This window comes from Syzygium oleosum, unplaced genomic scaffold (genome assembly GCF_021117445.2).
Source record: "Syzygium oleosum isolate NSW1041296 unplaced genomic scaffold, Sole_v2.1 Sole_v2.54, whole genome shotgun sequence".
In the NCBI taxonomy this organism is placed as follows: Eukaryota; Viridiplantae; Streptophyta; class Magnoliopsida; order Myrtales; family Myrtaceae; genus Syzygium; species Syzygium oleosum.
The window spans coordinates 889,242-905,443 of NW_026607538.1; the positions used below are offsets into that span (position 1 = coordinate 889,242).

General features: G+C 41.1%; 3 protein-coding genes across 3 annotated transcripts; all 3 read right to left on the reverse strand.

Annotated features, from left to right (window-relative positions):
* Positions 1–593: 593 nt before the first annotated feature.
* Positions 594–2,781, reverse strand: LOC115686433 (aspartyl protease family protein At5g10770-like). The gene is made up of 2 exons (XM_030611727.2): positions 2,512–2,781; positions 594–2,120 (listed from the first exon to the last, which is right to left on the reverse strand). Exons 1-2 carry the CDS (start codon positions 2,585–2,587, stop codon positions 829–831), a joined length of 1,368 nt encoding a protein of 455 aa, XP_030467587.1. The 5' UTR covers positions 2,588–2,781; the 3' UTR covers positions 594–828.
* Positions 2,782–4,389: 1,608 nt separating this feature from the next.
* LOC115686399 (uncharacterized) lies at positions 4,390–7,991 on the reverse strand. Its single transcript, XM_030611671.2, has 3 exons — positions 7,778–7,991; positions 7,099–7,399; positions 4,390–5,331 (listed from the first exon to the last, which is right to left on the reverse strand). The coding sequence occupies exons 1-3, from the start codon at positions 7,963–7,965 to the stop codon at positions 4,549–4,551; spliced, it is 1,272 nt and encodes a 423-aa protein (XP_030467531.1). The 5' UTR covers positions 7,966–7,991; the 3' UTR covers positions 4,390–4,548.
* A 1,291-nt stretch (positions 7,992–9,282) lies between these two features.
* LOC115686396 (sodium/hydrogen exchanger 6-like) lies at positions 9,283–15,602 on the reverse strand. Its single transcript, XM_030611665.2, has 22 exons — positions 15,187–15,602; positions 15,027–15,078; positions 14,881–14,940; positions 14,726–14,750; positions 14,536–14,621; positions 14,339–14,450; positions 13,928–13,990; positions 13,810–13,829; positions 13,634–13,731; positions 13,453–13,481; positions 13,315–13,346; positions 13,184–13,231; positions 13,036–13,096; positions 12,861–12,958; positions 12,689–12,764; positions 12,544–12,563; positions 12,302–12,399; positions 12,111–12,220; positions 10,933–11,016; positions 10,449–10,558; positions 10,266–10,348; positions 9,283–9,642 (listed from the first exon to the last, which is right to left on the reverse strand). Exons 1-22 carry the CDS (start codon positions 15,404–15,406, stop codon positions 9,599–9,601), a joined length of 1,629 nt encoding a protein of 542 aa, XP_030467525.1. The 5' UTR covers positions 15,407–15,602; the 3' UTR covers positions 9,283–9,598.
* Between the last annotated feature and the right edge of the window lie 600 nt (positions 15,603–16,202).

Genomic DNA, 16,202 nt, shown 5'->3' on the forward strand with positions numbered 1-16,202 from the left:
ATAGGGCCACGTGGCGACACAATACCAAGTGACCAGCACAAAGATAAAGAGAAGTCACGCGGCGAGCACAAGAGCAAACACTCTCTAAGTTTCGACTTTACCTATACATAATATATAATAGATTCTTAGTTTTCTACTTGTGAGTTGTCGATTTTAAACGAACCAGTAGATGAGGCTAAGAACTACATGTTTGGCCTCTGTTTTGTTCAATCATTGACTTTCATTTGATGCAAGTTTATGAAAAGAATTTGCTGTCCGGGCATTCGAATCAACGGAATTACGTCGATTTAATGGTCACAGTTTGCACAGCATGGTTTGTATTGTGTGCGAAACCCATTTTCAGTGAATTGAAAGTTAATCAAGAACTGAAATGTAAACTCTTTTATCAAGTTCTGTGACATAGACAGATCTTGTAAGGTAACAATTCTAGAGACCTTGCGAATGTACTTCACCAAAATCCTACTTGTCAATATATAGAGGCTTCTTCAGATGATTGACAGATAACCAAATGCATTTGTTTTTTTATATCTCCATAGATATAGATACCATCACATCAAAGCAAATGAGGGATACCCAGGCCGTAGATCCAGATGTAGCTACTGCAAATCTTCACTGATATGTGGTTTCTTTACTTTGCTTCAGATAATCAAATCATATATGTACATGATGAAGAAACGTTTGATAGTGCCGGCAGTGTTACTTTCCTGTAGTTCACAACTTCAAGAAAACAAACATTATTTTGCCCCCGAACCCGGCGTATTTCATCACATCCTTATGTATGAATAATTGCGTACTTCTTGACATTCGATAAGTGAAAAGCGCCGCCCATCATTGGCAGCCGCCTGCAGCGAACCCAATCCTGGCATTGGTGACATCGTAGGCAACCTTGAACGTCTTTTGCTGATGATTCCCAATGATAGCGATTTCAATGTCTCCAGAGCCGCTTGCAAAGGCCAAGCAAGTAGTGCCCTTCTCGACATCTATGAGAATGTTTGCAGGTGTCAGAGCAAGATCGGCGCCGCCTAGGAATACAAGCCGCATCTGTGGAACGGACATAGTCTTCAAGCTTCCTTTGAAACAGGTGTCCAATATTGAATAGCTCGGCGCCTTAGAGTACTTTCTCGACATGATCTTGACGAAAGCCTGTTTGAGTGCAGCATAGACCGAACTAGGCAGGCGTGAGATGACCGTTCCTGAGTCGATGATGGTCGGGACTCTATACTGTGTAGCCGCGACTGCTAAAGGCTTTCCCGCTAGTGAAATTGCGCCCAATCGCAAGAAGTATAAGCTCTTTTCTCTGGATTCGGTTATCATGGGAGTGAACCTGAAGGCTGATGCCGCTAGTGAAGCCCTCCCAAGAGAGAGGAAGCCGCTGGCAGTGGAGGTTTCCGTTGGAAGACAATAGGAGAAGGCATTTCCGTACTTGGAAGATAACTGAGAAATCATGGAGAGACTTTGGCGGGCCAGGCCTACAATACCGGCTGCCCTCCCGAACAGCCCTTCGTTGTCCTGGCCACACCCATAAAGGAAACGAGGCAAAGTCTCGGATGGGGACAAGCTGAGCGAGTCCTGGCTCAAGTATCCAATCGAGTAGGACGAGTCGCCGTAGCTCGCTGTGTACACGCACTTGCCCGTTCTATACTCGCACAGGGGGTCGTTCAGAGTGGCCTCCTTGAGTGACGAGCACTGAGAGGTCGAGCACGGCAGGGATTTGTAAGTCCTGGAAGTGGAGGGGTTGTACAGAGGGTCGACTTGGGCATGGCAGTATACTACACATGGCTGGCACTGGAGCCAAGAAAGAGAGCTGCCGGTGTCGAGAAGCATGGCATAAAACTTGGCAGGCATGCCGAGGCCTATCTTGACGTAATAATTGCCCGACCCGAGAGACAAGCCGGAGTTCACAGGGATGCTTACTGATTCGGGGCCTAATATGTCTATGGATTGGTTCAAGATGATGCTAGGTTTGCGCGCCTTTGTGCTAGTAATTCGGTACCTGAGAGCCTTGATGCGATTTTCATCGCGAGCAAGAGCATGGGCGAAAGGCTCTGGATATTTGTTCCCGAGGGAAGAGTTGGAGCCATCAACATGGTACAGATCCAGATAAATGGCTGCCTCATCTCCTGCAGTAAAAGAAATGTCAAAAACCAGATCAAGTATATGCATAATAAGCCACACTAAGTCTATATATGCCTTAAAAAGCCTAATGTATTGGTGATCAAGTGCATAAATTATAGTCTCAAGTCATTAATCTGTCCTAAAAACTCTTTACAAGAGAATCATACTCAGTGCACATAATGCTTTAGAAGCTTTTGAAGTGAGACAGAACAGATTATTCAATTCTAATGGACTAGTTTTAACTTATTCGATATTTACTGATCCCCTTGGGTTCGAAGCACAAGAATTCGATATAAGATCCAGCTGGGTGCTCTGACAAGAATTACAAAGTTCTTTTTTCATCGAAAGCTAATGGTGTGAAAGAAAAAGAGAAGGAACGCTAGAGAAAGGACATGCCTTTGAACTCTGCAAGTGAAGCAGCTCTTGCTAGCAGTAGACAGCAAATCAAGAACAAAAGAGAACCCATCTTCATATTCCTCAGAATAAATCCAAATTAACTACGAGCTTCCTCTAACCCTTTGAAGAAGCCAAGATCAAAGCACCTGCAACGAGCACACAAGTATGCAAATTTCGTTACCCGAAAAGGAGGTGCACAAATGTGAAGAAGGTGAAGGCAAGCCGATGAGCCTTGTTAAAATTAGGAATCTATAAATGCCATCACATTCGTCCAACTCCAAACCAATACCGCCATTAAGTTGATGATGTCAATTTCACTTCTTGTGACGTTCTCAGACAAGCACCTCTTTCTTGTTTGTTCCTTCTTTTTCTTTTTCCCTTTTCTAAATCACCACGCGGGCAATCACATCTCGACCGTCATTGGAAGGAAACAAAGTCTCAGTACTTCAGCTCAATTATGAAGGGGTGAATTCCGCTATCTGTTGTTTTTCATATTACTCATGCAACCCTACGTGGTTACCCCACCAAAAACATAAGGACGAAAAGATATTGCTTGGTAAAGCTCTAATTTCATGGAAACTTATGACCAGGCAACAAAAACAGGTGAAGTACATGATGATAGTCTAAAACCATACTACCAAATATAAAGTTCTCCTTCTAAGTCACAATCATGATTAGATTCTGCATAATGTAAGTTATCAAATCTTGAATAGAGTACACTAGTGGGCTTGGAAAGAAGCTTAGCTTAGTTTTCCAGGAGATTAAAGGTACTAGGGCCTACTATTAACAGCTATGATTGGGACTTGAGAGCTTTAGCAGGGTTGTTGATTTTGGCTAAAAGACGGTATGGTGTCATCACCAGATAAAGTCTCAAACCATGCCTCAGAAATAGAAAAAAATGGAAAAGAAATGAAAAAGAAAATAATAGTAGGCTTAATCAATTGGTAATAAGATGGGAAAGAGTCAAAAACAAGGTACGTGTCAATAATCAGGGCCAAATCCAAAATTATTCAAATGGGTGGTCAAGGTTCTACTCATTCTTGGACCACAGAGATCACCTTCACATGACAAAACAAGAGAATGGCTGCTTACCATGCATCTTTATACGATTGTGGACATATAAATATAGACATATCTTGTCGAGCCCTCCAAAATAAAGGAGAGACAATGACAAATGAAACGTCTTTGTATACAGCATGTTCAAGGAAAGAGGAAATAAAAATCATTAAACGTGCGGCTAGAAGCTTAGAACCAACTCTAAAAAATGGTAGAGATGAATACTTTCGTGAATGTTATTGAGAAGTTAAAAAGTTGTCGGCAGGGACTGTGCTTAACTAATTTGCCTTTATCGCCTCCGTTTGCGTTCATGCATCAATTAAGGTGACCCACGGCTTGGCCAACAATGTTTCCGCTTCGAGGACGCCATCGCCGTCATCCGATTCCATCGGGATTTCATGGAAAAGAAAAGGATGCAGGGCGTCCAAGCATTCGAGCAGTATCTCCTTCATCGCTACGTTAATGTTTCAGCTTGTGTGGTGTCCCAGACGTGGTTGCAAGATGTTGATATGTATCCACGGAGATAAATACATCTAGTTTTATCAGCCATTCAATTCTGGACGGCAGCATCGAGGGGAGCATCCAAACTCGAGATCGAGACAATGCCCAAACAAAGTCCTAATTTGAATCTTCTACACCAACTATGCAGAGAAGCAAAGAAGGTGTGCACATCTGCGTGATGCGCCCTGTTCATGATCTTGGGTTCGTGACTCCTGCCCGAACGAGCCGTTGAACTTACTGGACAATGACGATAAGGTATATATGGTGCATCCAATTAAGTGGCTCAGAGAATAAACATTGCACTTAAAGATACATCAAAGATACAAAAAACCACAAATCTGATAATGATGATCCAGTTCTCTGCTGATCAAATGAGCCAAATAAAGCTACATTGCAAGTCTAATTGGCACAGGGGACTAAGCCCATATTTTGATACAAAAACGCTGAGAAATAGGAAATTTGATGAACATGACCGTCAATTCACCGTCGGAAAGCATTTCCTTCACCTGTTTCAGACCTGCCCTGTGAGTAATATGTCCTGCGACGCACGCTTTCCTCAATGGTCAAGTTACCGCCCTTTTCGGCACCGTATACGCTTTTCTGAACAGCATGCAAGAAGTTCCTGCCCTGAGAAGGCACATCGCGCTTAGACTCCCGTGCATCGTCTGCATCAGCTCTCTTCAAGCGCTTCCACCTCTGCTCTTCATGCAGCTCAGCATCCATTTGCATCTCTCGCAGCCTAGCAAGTCTCTCTTCTTCTGAAAGTTTAGGAGCAGCATTCCGCCGCTTATATTGCGATTCATTCCTACCTTCTCCTTGGAAGGTATCCCCACGGTGTCGGCTTGCATCGACAGAGCTTCTACTTTCCCTCCTAGAAGCATCACGATTTGATCGGCTTTGAAGATCATTATTTTCATGGTGCGAGTTCTTGTTGGGATCGCGAGTATCATCCTTCCCACGTTTTACACCTTTGGAGCCATCTGATGACCGCTCATGTTTAGAGTTGTCGAGTCGATGCTTCTTCGAAGATTCTCTCCCACGTAAATCATCTTCTGAATCTGATTGTGCTTTTCTGTGGCGCCCATCACGGTCTGAGTTTTGATTAGTACTCTTTCTCTTTGTCTTTCTGTCATCATGGGAAGCATCATCGGAATCCACTGGCTCAGATGACGATGAACGTTTCTCACGTTTTGAACTTCGGTGCCGATGTTTCTTCCGAGATTCCTTCTTGTCACGATCCTTATCAGGATTCTTCTCCATAACCTACAAAGGAAGGTGAATACAAAAGGATGAGAACCAACACCATAAACAGAGACTGTGGTCAGCTAAATAGATTACTCTTATTCACAGTGCTTTAATTAGTGACAATAAACTTCTTTCAAAGAGATGGTGAGACTGAGGAACAAGAAAAGAAAATTTGTACAGAGAAGTACGGTTTGAGGAAAATATTAATCTCAGCCTTGTGTCAATAGTTTTCCAGAGGAGGTCAAAAGCACTATATATGAGTAAACAAGTAGAATCTCTTGTGCTCAGACTCATCTCGAATAAATAATTATATGTAGAAATGAATGCAAACATGAGGCACTGCTTCAAATCGTAGTAACTCTTCCTCTGAAGACCAACATTGATATGCCATCCTCCGTACGCTAATATATCTTCTATAAAAGGACATCCTGCACTAATCCAGAGTCGACACCTATGCAATCTACAAAAGACATCTCTCTCAGAAACAGATTCTTGACTCTCATTACGACGACATAGCCCCAGGCTATAAAACACATAGGAAGCCTTCGGAATCTTTATTAAAACAACTTTTTAACTTTTAACCCGTCCTATTATTGCAACCAACTTAGTGAAAAGCCAACCTGGGCCTTTCTGCATTTGCAAGACTAATTGGATACAATAACCGTCAAGAGTAACCAATCAAACATTCTCTGCAAGGGTCCATACTTATATTACAATTATTTATGCAACATGGAGATGTCTAACTGTAGAGACATAGCTGTAATATCTAATAAAAGAATTTCCTTGTCCACAACATCTGGATCTCTCTCTCTCTCTCTCTCTGTCTCCCTCTCTCTCTCTCTCCCTGTGGCCAAAGAGATCTTCCAAATAATGTAGTCATATAACAGCTAATTATTTGATCCATGTGCTTTGACTTCGATATAACCTTTTTTTCTTGATATTGAGTAACAGACCACTTAGATGGAACTGTCATAATAGAGTTGAACGTAGCCAAGTATTATATTTAGCATAACAGTCAAAGATTACTACACCATAATACACGTCATATCAATCTCATTTCAAATAGAAGCCAAGCTTCATTAACATTTTAACATAAGAAACTGCAGAATATTAAGTCAAAACTCTTTTTTGAGCAAAATAGTGCAGATACTACATCTAAAGTTTCAACTCTCTCTCAGATTTTGCTCTGACCATAAAGAAAACTCCCAGATGTTTTCTTTCACAAGAAACCCTTAGAATACAATCGAGATATCAAATTCTCTCTAATCCAGCATTTTCGTCTTCCAATACCATAATAGCGTCCATGTCAGCTCAGTCTCCAGAAACCCACTTGAGCAAGCATGAGTGAAAAATTAACTCAAATGACTGGCACTATAACAAAGAATGACTAATCCTTCAACAGACAACAATGAGAATTGTTACGTTACTCTTCCAACATCTTCCATCCCACACAATTGCCTCTCAACAACCATCAGCAGCAACACGTCATGCAATGCTCTGATTCCCGACATTTTATTAACTCAAGCATTCAAGCAACTGTAGTCCACTGTTCCTCAAGTGGAAAACTTGCCTCGTCCATTAAAAACCAGATTCCAGGAGCATGCACTTTCTTCTGCACACCACAGTGCAAATATCTGTGTTTCATGAATCGCCATTAAAATTCTATACGCTTGGGAGAACGAAAACATTTCTAGTGTTTAAAATACGTTCCACTTCACGTAGATAATAACGGCATCAAAATAAAACTAACAATTAAGAAATAAAGAAGCAAAAAGCGGGACTCACCGATTTGCGAATCATGGCCATTTGCACCGGGTTATTCTTGACTCGAGCGAGTGCCTCCTGCTCTCGCTGCCGAATCAAAAGCAGAGGATCCGAATGCAGCTTCCTCCATGTATCGTTCGCCGAGCACGGCTTCTCCTCAAAAAGAGCCCCTGGATTAGCCGATGCCGACCCCGACGCCGACGCAGCCGAAGACGATGCTGCCTCATTAGGTTTATCGAGGGCTTTGAACGCGACTCCTTCGGAGCTTCCCTTCCCAACGGCCAACCCAGAATCGTACAGGAACTCCAATCTCTCTTGCCTCCTACACACAAGATAATCGCGTGACGAAATTTCAAGAACTCGGTCAATTCATAGAATCCGCGACTTCGACCAATCCCGCATCAGACAAAAATCAAACCATGGACAACCTCAATCTAGACTTTCTCACTCCTAGATCAACTGATTGCAAACCCTAAGCACGCGCAAAAGGGAATCGCTAGAGATGTAAAAAATTAGGGGCAAAATGCGCACTCAACGTCCCTTGCTTCCTAGAAGCATAAATTCGCAAAATTTCGACCCTCTCTTTTCATTCAGGGAGCCGAAATCAATCCGATCGATTAGAAGAGGACGACGAGGCAATAATCACGAAAGGGCAAAGGAAAGGAAAGGGAAGGGAAAGGAGGAGAGAGTTTGAACGAACGGGAGGATGCCGGCCTGCTGCTGGAGGAGGCGGAACTCGTCGCGGTCGCGCTCCTCCTGGATCTGCTTGCGGAGCTCCTCCAACTTCTTCTGCTCGGCGCCGTGCTTCTGCTCCGCCTTCCACACGTTCTCTATGTTCCTCAGGCTCCCCGTGTGCCATCCCTTCTTGTTCAAGAACTTTAGCGCCATCCCCCTCCCCTTCCCTTCCCTCTACTCTCAACCCCTTCGCTCTGCTATTCGATTCGATCGAAATCCGAAGCACAAGACGAAGACGATGAAGACGAAGACGAAGACGATGAAGACGAAGACGAAGACGATGCGATCGGATTGCAGTGGCTTCCTCCGACCTTCGAAGAAGAAGCAGAGAGAGAAAAGAGAGAGAGACTGCCTTTTGCTTTCGGATTTTCGAGTTATTTATATTGTTAGCCTTTTACGTAATTTTTTTTTTAATTTTTTTTTTGGTTTTTAGCTTGTAATTGTAATAATTTGTCATTATTATTTTATATAACTTCAATTTGGCTATATTTGTATTATTTTTTTTCTAATCGAAATATTTCTTATCCGGCAAGTATGTTCTGTGGACATTTCATTGAAAAAAGCTATGCTCATTTGTTAATAGATAAAGGGGGAAATAACTTTCGGTTCTGCCGATTGACTTTGATTAATAAGGTAAGAAATCTCACCGTTACGTGTTTACTCAAAATTAATTTTCATTTCGCTAAAAAATTCAAACCGCTACCTTTACGACATGTTTACACACTCAAACCAATACCCCAACTTGGATCTGACATTCCATCTAGAATGTCATTAAATTGCATATGTGTCAACATACGCGACGTGTAAAGTTCTTGTTCAAGAACTTTAGCGCCATCCCCCTCCCTTCCCTTCCCTTCCCTCTGCTCTCTACTCTCAACCCTCCCTCGCTCTACGGTGATTCGATTCGATCGAAACCCGAAGCAAATCATAGAGTGAAAACTTGACAGAGGCTCGATTTATGTAGTGATGTCTTTCATTGAGACAAGTATAAAAGATTTGGGCCAAAATTGAAACTCGAGCTAAAGTTTATTATTCATTATGAAACAAAAGAGAAATTTGAGCTATAATTCAGAACCGAATTAAGGCTGATGTTTTCAGGGAAACTGGGCCAAGGAAAACATACGTGACGGGGAATTTTTATTATGGATTTTCGGGCCACACATTGACGGTACAACTCTTTCAGTATCTTAGGCGCTCTAGAGATCAGTACATGTAGAGAATAGCTTTACAGGCTAGAGACGCATATATTTCCTCAACCTGTGGCACTGCAAGCTAACACTGACACATCTCAGTACCATTTCCATATACCAGCAATAATCTTTCACAGCTTGATTGAGTTGAGATCAAGACAGCAATGATCAAGAATGCAAGTAGAGAAACAAAGTCTTACCACCTGAACATACAGCAGGTCACTCTTATCCTTGATTTTGAATTTTTGGTCGAGATCGAGGAAGTTCGAGACGCCAGAAATGAGATATGCACAGAACAATACCGTCGATTGTAGAAGGTCTACAGTAATAGATTCTATCTACGATGAGCTGAATGTATAGTGCGATGAATTTGGTGGGAACATAAAAGATTTTTCTTCATCAGCTATAGAAGCTCCACTAAACAGTAGATGCTTCTTTGTCTTGACGTCCGCAGTCGTGTAAAAGGCATGTGCTGGACGTTAGGAAGTCGCGGAGGTTACGGTAATAGTCGTGTAGCTGCCGTTCATCCTTCCGGCCACTATTCAGGTGAGAGGTACCGCGAATCTAAAGCACATACAAGCTTTGGCCAACTTATATCAATGTTGGAAGCCCCCTCTCTGGGAACTAGGCATGGGTTCATCTGCACCAAGATCCAAAAATTAGCAATATGTAACATGGTGATTTGCAGCTATCTTGATATTCACTAGTAAGAATCATAGATGAACAAGAACTGCAAGCATATCAGAACTTGGAAGAAAGATTCCCAGGAAAGATCCATTGTCCTGGACCACACACTAGTACACACACATCAGTTGGTTTTTGTAAATTATCATAGCTAAAATTACAAGTCAGTTCAGCATCCAGCGTAAATGGCACCCAGTTTGAACCAAAACGATCTATCAGGACCATGGTGGCATTCATTCATCAATGTAAGCTACATACTTTCCGTTGCCTGGTCCATACGTCTAAGACAAGCGACTGCTGTATACATACTCCAAAAGCACAAGCTGCATGTGCTGGTATGAAATGGAAGACCCAACCAGTTGGATAACCAGTCCAAGCGGAGGCAATATATCCTCATATACCTAGGCAGTACTCATTAGCTCTCTTACTTTATCCAACAATAATAGTCCTATCATTTAAAATATGCAATGAGGTCTAAATCTATTTAAGACTTCTCATGCCACTAATTCTAAATGGACCTACTCAAGACAACGGAAAGGAAGAATAATAATCAAAGAGGAATTTGCCAAGCTAACTAACCAAAATCGTCATCTTCATCCCCATTTTGACTCGTAAAGAATGGAGTGAGATAATTCTTATCCAGTGCTGTAAATGATGCAGCGCTGCAAAGAAAGAAGTGAACCCACGATGAGTCCAACTAGCAAGCAAAACCAAAACCTCATAAGATGAAATGATGGAAGACATGTTTCTCAATATTATTACCTCCTGTGAAACTCTTTAAGCTTCATTTTGAATTTGTTCCCAGATGATGAATCCTCATCATAAATAGGGGCAACATAGCTATGGTTGCCTTCTGAGTTCTGGAAATTACGCTGGAATAAAACCAGAATTAGCTGCAGGCTCACCGTGCTATGATAACAAGCATCAAAGGGCATCCAAACGTATTGTATTGATACCCATACAGAAAAGATCATTAAATTCTCCCTATTGTCCTATATAGTAGAGAAACAAGCAGTAAATTCCCCACTGTAGCATCAGTATATAGATAGTGGGTCAAATGATTATTCCAAGTGAAACATTAAATTTGCGGTGCAAGTGCATGTGACACTGTCCTACAGGCAACAAAAGCTCCAGAAAAATCCTCAAAGAGGTTCTTTCTCTAAGCTCCTAGTAAAAAAATCAGCCATTATAGCCCTCCACCAATTGGTGATACTTGGCAGTAATCATTCACTTTTGCAGAACTTACTTCACCCAAAGAGCCATCATGGGTATCACCAACAACTTGTAGGGCTTCCAGCATTGTACCAGTTGAACCTCCAATTAGTAAGACCTGTGTGGCATATCAGATACCGAGAAATAAATGGCAAAAACATGAAAAACCAGAATCGGAAGCAGCGTATCTTCTGTGGGATGTGTATAGACCCAATTACCCCACATAAATGGCTTGAAAAACTCCATGTGATGTCCCAAGCTTAATTCTAATTTCGACTTTTCTAAATTTCAACAATGTCAACTTAATTACAACAAGAAGTACCAAGTAGAAAACAACAAGAAAAAGAGACTTGTAAAATGTCAAGGAAACAAATATTAAGACTCGATCGTTACATTCTAAAGCAAAGAGTGCCAGTTTTAATTTTTTCTAGAACGCTAAATCCACAATCGGCAGGATGAAACAAGAAACAAACTCACTAGCATAAGAATTTCAAAGCTCAGTCTACATATTCCTTTCCACATAACTCTGTGAATGTCATTTATCTCAATTACTGAAAGGCAAAAGCTGTTAACGGCTAAGCCAGAAGATTACAACTATTTCCAGGGCAAAGAAGTTCGCAAAGGGTTTTTTAACCAACCACTATATATTTAAGATTAATATTCCAAAGTCCAGACCAATCAATCATTTCACTAAGGTACAATAACAAACAACAGACCTGCTAGTATCTCTAAAATTGCGCCATTTCAATTTTAAGGCAATCAGTAAACAGAGATTTCCTTGGAAAATTGCCTCAAGACCTAGATTAATTAGCACTCTTAGAAAGCTACAGTTAAATAAGAAATATGGAGACACATAAAATCTGTGGAATCAACGAAATGATGTTGGATAGAAACAACACACAAACCTATATCTGGTATATTTTTGCTGCAGAAAATTTGAGCAATGAAGTTCTACAGAATATGACTATGATAATGTTAAAAATGCTTAAGCTCTTCCTAAAAAGGGAACATGATCCACTCATAGTGACAATCAACAGAAGACGCAACATTTTCAGAACCCAATTTCAATTTTCAAATACTTATGTCATCAACATAATACACCTAAAATATAAGCCGATACAAACTGCGGCTTTTTTTAACAAAGAAATGGGGAAAGATCATCCTAACTCACTGAAATTGTTTGACTGTGAAGAAAACTATCATTTAGCTTACTGTTAGGACAACAATCGCAGTGGTCGCGGTGAATATAGTCTGTCCATGCCCTTCTGGGAGATCATGAACTGATTGTAGAGCAAGAGCAAAAGCCATGGCACCTCGGAGACCTAATTAAACCATAAATGCAGACAGCTTCAAGAATTTCAAAAATTTAAAAGATACGAATCATTAGCAGTTCATTTCCTTACCACTGTACCAAAGTGCTTTTTGATGTTTTGCAGGTATTTTACGAGTTGCAGGTCGAGACAAATTGACTAGATAGGCACAAGAAAAGACATTTGCTGCCCTACAGGAAATAATGCATAGCCTGGTTAGTTGCGTGAAACATAGGAACATTCAAGCATGAAAATTGTCATCATACACTTCAAAGATGGGATGGGTCCCCTTTTAAATAGATAACTTAAAGTCATTGATATAAGATGAGGTTTACCTTGCAACTACAATGAATAACTGGCGCAGTAAAGGATCGAGTTCAGGATAAACAACTGGAAACCAGGTAATTAAAAAAATGAACCAAGCAATACACATAACAAAGTGGTAGCAAAGAACCAAATAACCAAAGTTGGGGTGGATACAATTGAGAAGAAGATAAACCCAACATGAGACCAGCTGTGCTGTTCCATTGCAATATCAAAGCCCATGTATATGAATCTAGAAATCACACAAGCACTTAGTTTCGGCCCATCATTCAAAAAACGATTACACAGCAAGTTGGAAATTAGAAAGCTAAAAGTCAATGTTCCTTACACGAAAGTCTCTGCCAGTGATGATATCAAATGAAAAAATGCCGACACAAATCGCTGTGAATTTTCTGATAAGTTTGAATATGTGTAATGCTTCATGACCTACAGTAAAGTAGCAATTCTGTCAAACTATCCTTTCTATCAAAATGGAAGAAACAATAGAGGTGCATGTCACTTACCATGCCCGTGAACAATATCGAGACAATTCCCGAAAGGCCAAGTCCTTCTGCAAGCATGTACCTAAAATAATATGGTTTTAAGTTAATTAACGGAATTGCATCCTCAGGTACGCGGAAGCTGTTCATAAGACATGCAGGAGATCCTTACGAGAAATACGGAAATAGAACAAAGAGGCAGCACTCTAGGTTCTGGAGACTGAACATAAGAAAAAGACAGATGAGAAGGATAGGAATACATCATAAATCATGTAAAAAATTATACTAGGGAGGAATGCATACTTGTCAATATCTAAGCCTGCATACTTGAAGAGGTACTGGCAATTAAGGCTTCACAATAAACTCAATTATTAGGGGTCACGGGAAATACATTACTGACAATTGACATATAAGGAACAGATTATTGACATGAAAGGATATCAAAGCAGAGATGAAACCAACTCCAACTCCTGCACAGTCATGATTATTCTTATCAGACATAATAAACCAAAAGAGAAAGTACAAAACAGGAGACTACTAACACATGAGATCCTTAGGATCCACAAACAAATGGCCCTTCAAATTTCAATGTGCACAATAGTGAACAGATTATAAACATTACCTGCAGACATTGAACCCACAAAGGTCTCAAGAAACCTGACAATCACCATAAAGAAGTTCTGTGTAGATGATGCATTTTGTCTCACCAAAGACATCGTCCTGCATCATAAGATGTCATAGATTCAATTGCCATACAAAAAGAGGTCAAATGCACAGAATAATTACGAATATTGATACCTGTACAAAGAAATGGCCATCTAGCAATTTGGCATGGCACACCAAAAGAATGTTTCAGCGCTTTATTAAACAAGAGATGTTCTCAGAAAAGCACTAGAATGCAGCTGTTAAAACTCACTGCGTCATTCAACACCGATTCTCCAAAAACCAAGGCATATAGATTCACATCTGTTCCGAGCTCCTACAACAATATTGCAATTCGGAATAATGAGGACGGGTTTCAAAAGGATTTGAAAAAGGTCAATTAAATTGGAAACCAGATCCTACTATGGAGTAATTCAAACATTAGACAGACTCGTGTTTTTTAATCCATGAATTAGCAGAACTTTTTGCGTGACACAACAAATTATCAACTTGTAATCAATGTACTTCACAGAACACATTGTTTGCAGAATGTAGTGTGAATGACACCTCATGAAACCAGTGACCAGATTACCAACGGCCAAATTACCAATGTACACACTATAGAATGATTTACATAGGGTCATGTCAATACTTCTTAGCTGAATAACTTGAAGAACACAAGTACCTGAAATATGGACAAAACCGTGACAGGATCGGTTGCTGATATAAGAGCACCGAACATGAGGCACTCAACAAAAGGGAGTTTGTACATGAGAAACATCACTCCACCAAGATATCTGTAACAGGCATAGGCTGGATATTTTATTTGCTTATAACGTAAAGTAGGCAGCTGTCTAAATGTGACCATAGTTAGCTACTCACACTAGAACTCCCGTGACAACAGAAGCTATGAAAGTGCCAAATATAGCGAATGTCACGATGGCTCCGAAATTCGAGAAAAAAGGTTTCTGCAAAATCACCATGACAATTGTTAGGAATGGAGAATAAACCGCCACATGACCCTATCTCTAACAGGTATATAATAGGAGACGAAAAGGCAGGGATTACTTACGGGAGCTAAGCTAAATCCTGACTGAGTAAGCACAAAGCTCTTAAGGAAACAACAAGAAGAAGAACCAAATGCCCATTATTGGGAGGCTAGAAACGAGAAAGCAAGCAGAAGAATTGACAATTAAGGGGCAGAAAAAAAACTTATTTCAAGGATATAAGATTATCGGAGGCAGCAAAAACAGAAAGAAAAATTCCTCGTGGAAGTTGAACCATGTCCTGCAACAACACCCACAAGAGTCAGAAAGAAAACCCAGAAACTGCAAGACACAGGGTACCAAACAAGCAATGGCTGCGTAAGAAACCTGATGCTAGTCTCAGTGTCCGAAACATTAGCAAGTCCACCAACGATCAGACCTGCGAAATTCACGACGTCCTCATCACCAAAATTGCGCCAAGCCCCAACCAAAAGAACGACCGACCAAAAATCACGAGGAAAGCGCGAATCGGAGCATCGAAACGCACCTATCAGAAGAGAAGCGCTGGCCTCGGGGAGATAATAGAACTTGTGGCGGCGGAGCACGTGGCCGAGCACGAAGGAGAGGACGAGCATCATGATCTGGAGGAGGATACCGACGCCGGCGGCCTGCTGCTCCTTCCCGGTCTGGCCGCCGCCGGCGGGGATGCTGCTGTTGCCGCCGCCGCCGCCGTGATCGGCCGCCGGTACCTGAAGCAGCCGCTCCATCGGAGCTCCGAGGGCTCTCCCGCGAACCCTAGCCCAAAGGGTTTCTTGGGTTTCTCGAAAGCTCCGATCTTGACGCGAACAGCTTCGGGTTTCGATCGAAATTGCCGGTTCGTCGTCGTCGTCGTCTTCTCCTCCTCCTGCTTCGCGTGCTTGCTTTTCTCCACTAACTGCCTTAAGACTTTTCAGCTTCTGGACCTCCTCTCAATTTGGTTTGACTGGCATCATATCTGATGACCCCACTTTAAATTAATTTTTTTTTCTAATTAATTTGATTTCGGTAATGATTTTTTTTCAATAATTTGGGACTTTTGAGAGAGGCCCCTTAGAACTTGGAGATTGATTTGAAAAAGTTAATTATTATTTTGGACTGATCTGATGTGGGGCCGGGTGATTTCAGTTGATGCCAAGCCAATAAGAAAAAAAGGGTGTTTTTCTGTTGAAACAATAATATAAGGGGCTAAAGTATGTAAAAAAGGAGGAAATGTGGGCTTAGGTGGTAATTTGTAAATTCAAGACACTTTCCAAGAGGTTCTAAGATTGATTTATTGAATGAATTTATAAAGTAACGAGCAAAAATAACCGGATTTTTACTAAATAGGCAATATTTAATATCCGACAAAGTATGTCGCATCATCGGGTAAATTAATTCCTTTTTACAATTTTTGGTCTTCATGTATGGAAGGATAACGAAATCATAATTCGCCACTCTCTCTTGGGGGCATTTTTTAAGCGCTTTTCGAGGAATGTATGGTATCGTCGAGAAATTAGATAATTACATGATGTTTTGACAGTTTCC

Excerpts from the sequence above, each read along its gene's own strand:
- LOC115686433 (XM_030611727.2), bottom strand. The coding sequence starts at position 2,587 with ATGAAGATGGGTTCTCTTTTGTTCTTGATTTGCTGTCTACTGCTAGCA. Across the intron at positions 2,121-2,511 it reads TTCACTTGCAGAGTTCAAAG|GAGATGAGGCAGCCATTTAT; the intron begins GCATGTCCTTTC and ends CTTTTACTGCAG.
- LOC115686399 (XM_030611671.2), bottom strand. The coding sequence starts at position 7,965 with ATGGCGCTAAAGTTCTTGAACAAGAAGGGATGGCACACGGGGAGCCTG. Across the intron at positions 7,400-7,777 it reads CAGCAGGCCGGCATCCTCCC|GAGGCAAGAGAGATTGGAGT; the intron begins GTTCGTTCAAAC and ends TCTTGTGTGTAG. Across the intron at positions 5,332-7,098 it reads TGGCCATGATTCGCAAATCG|GTTATGGAGAAGAATCCTGA; the intron begins GTGAGTCCCGCT and ends CTTCCTTTGTAG.
- LOC115686396 (XM_030611665.2), bottom strand. The coding sequence starts at position 15,406 with ATGGAGCGGCTGCTTCAGGTACCGGCGGCCGATCACGGCGGCGGCGGC. Across the intron at positions 13,347-13,452 it reads TTGGTTTCATCTCTGCTTTG|CTCTTCAAGTATGCAGGCTT; the intron begins ATATCCTTTCAT and ends AATTGCCAGTAC. Across the intron at positions 10,559-10,932 it reads ATGATGGCTCTTTGGGTGAA|CGTAATTTCCAGAACTCAGA; the intron begins GTAAGTTCTGCA and ends GTTTTATTCCAG.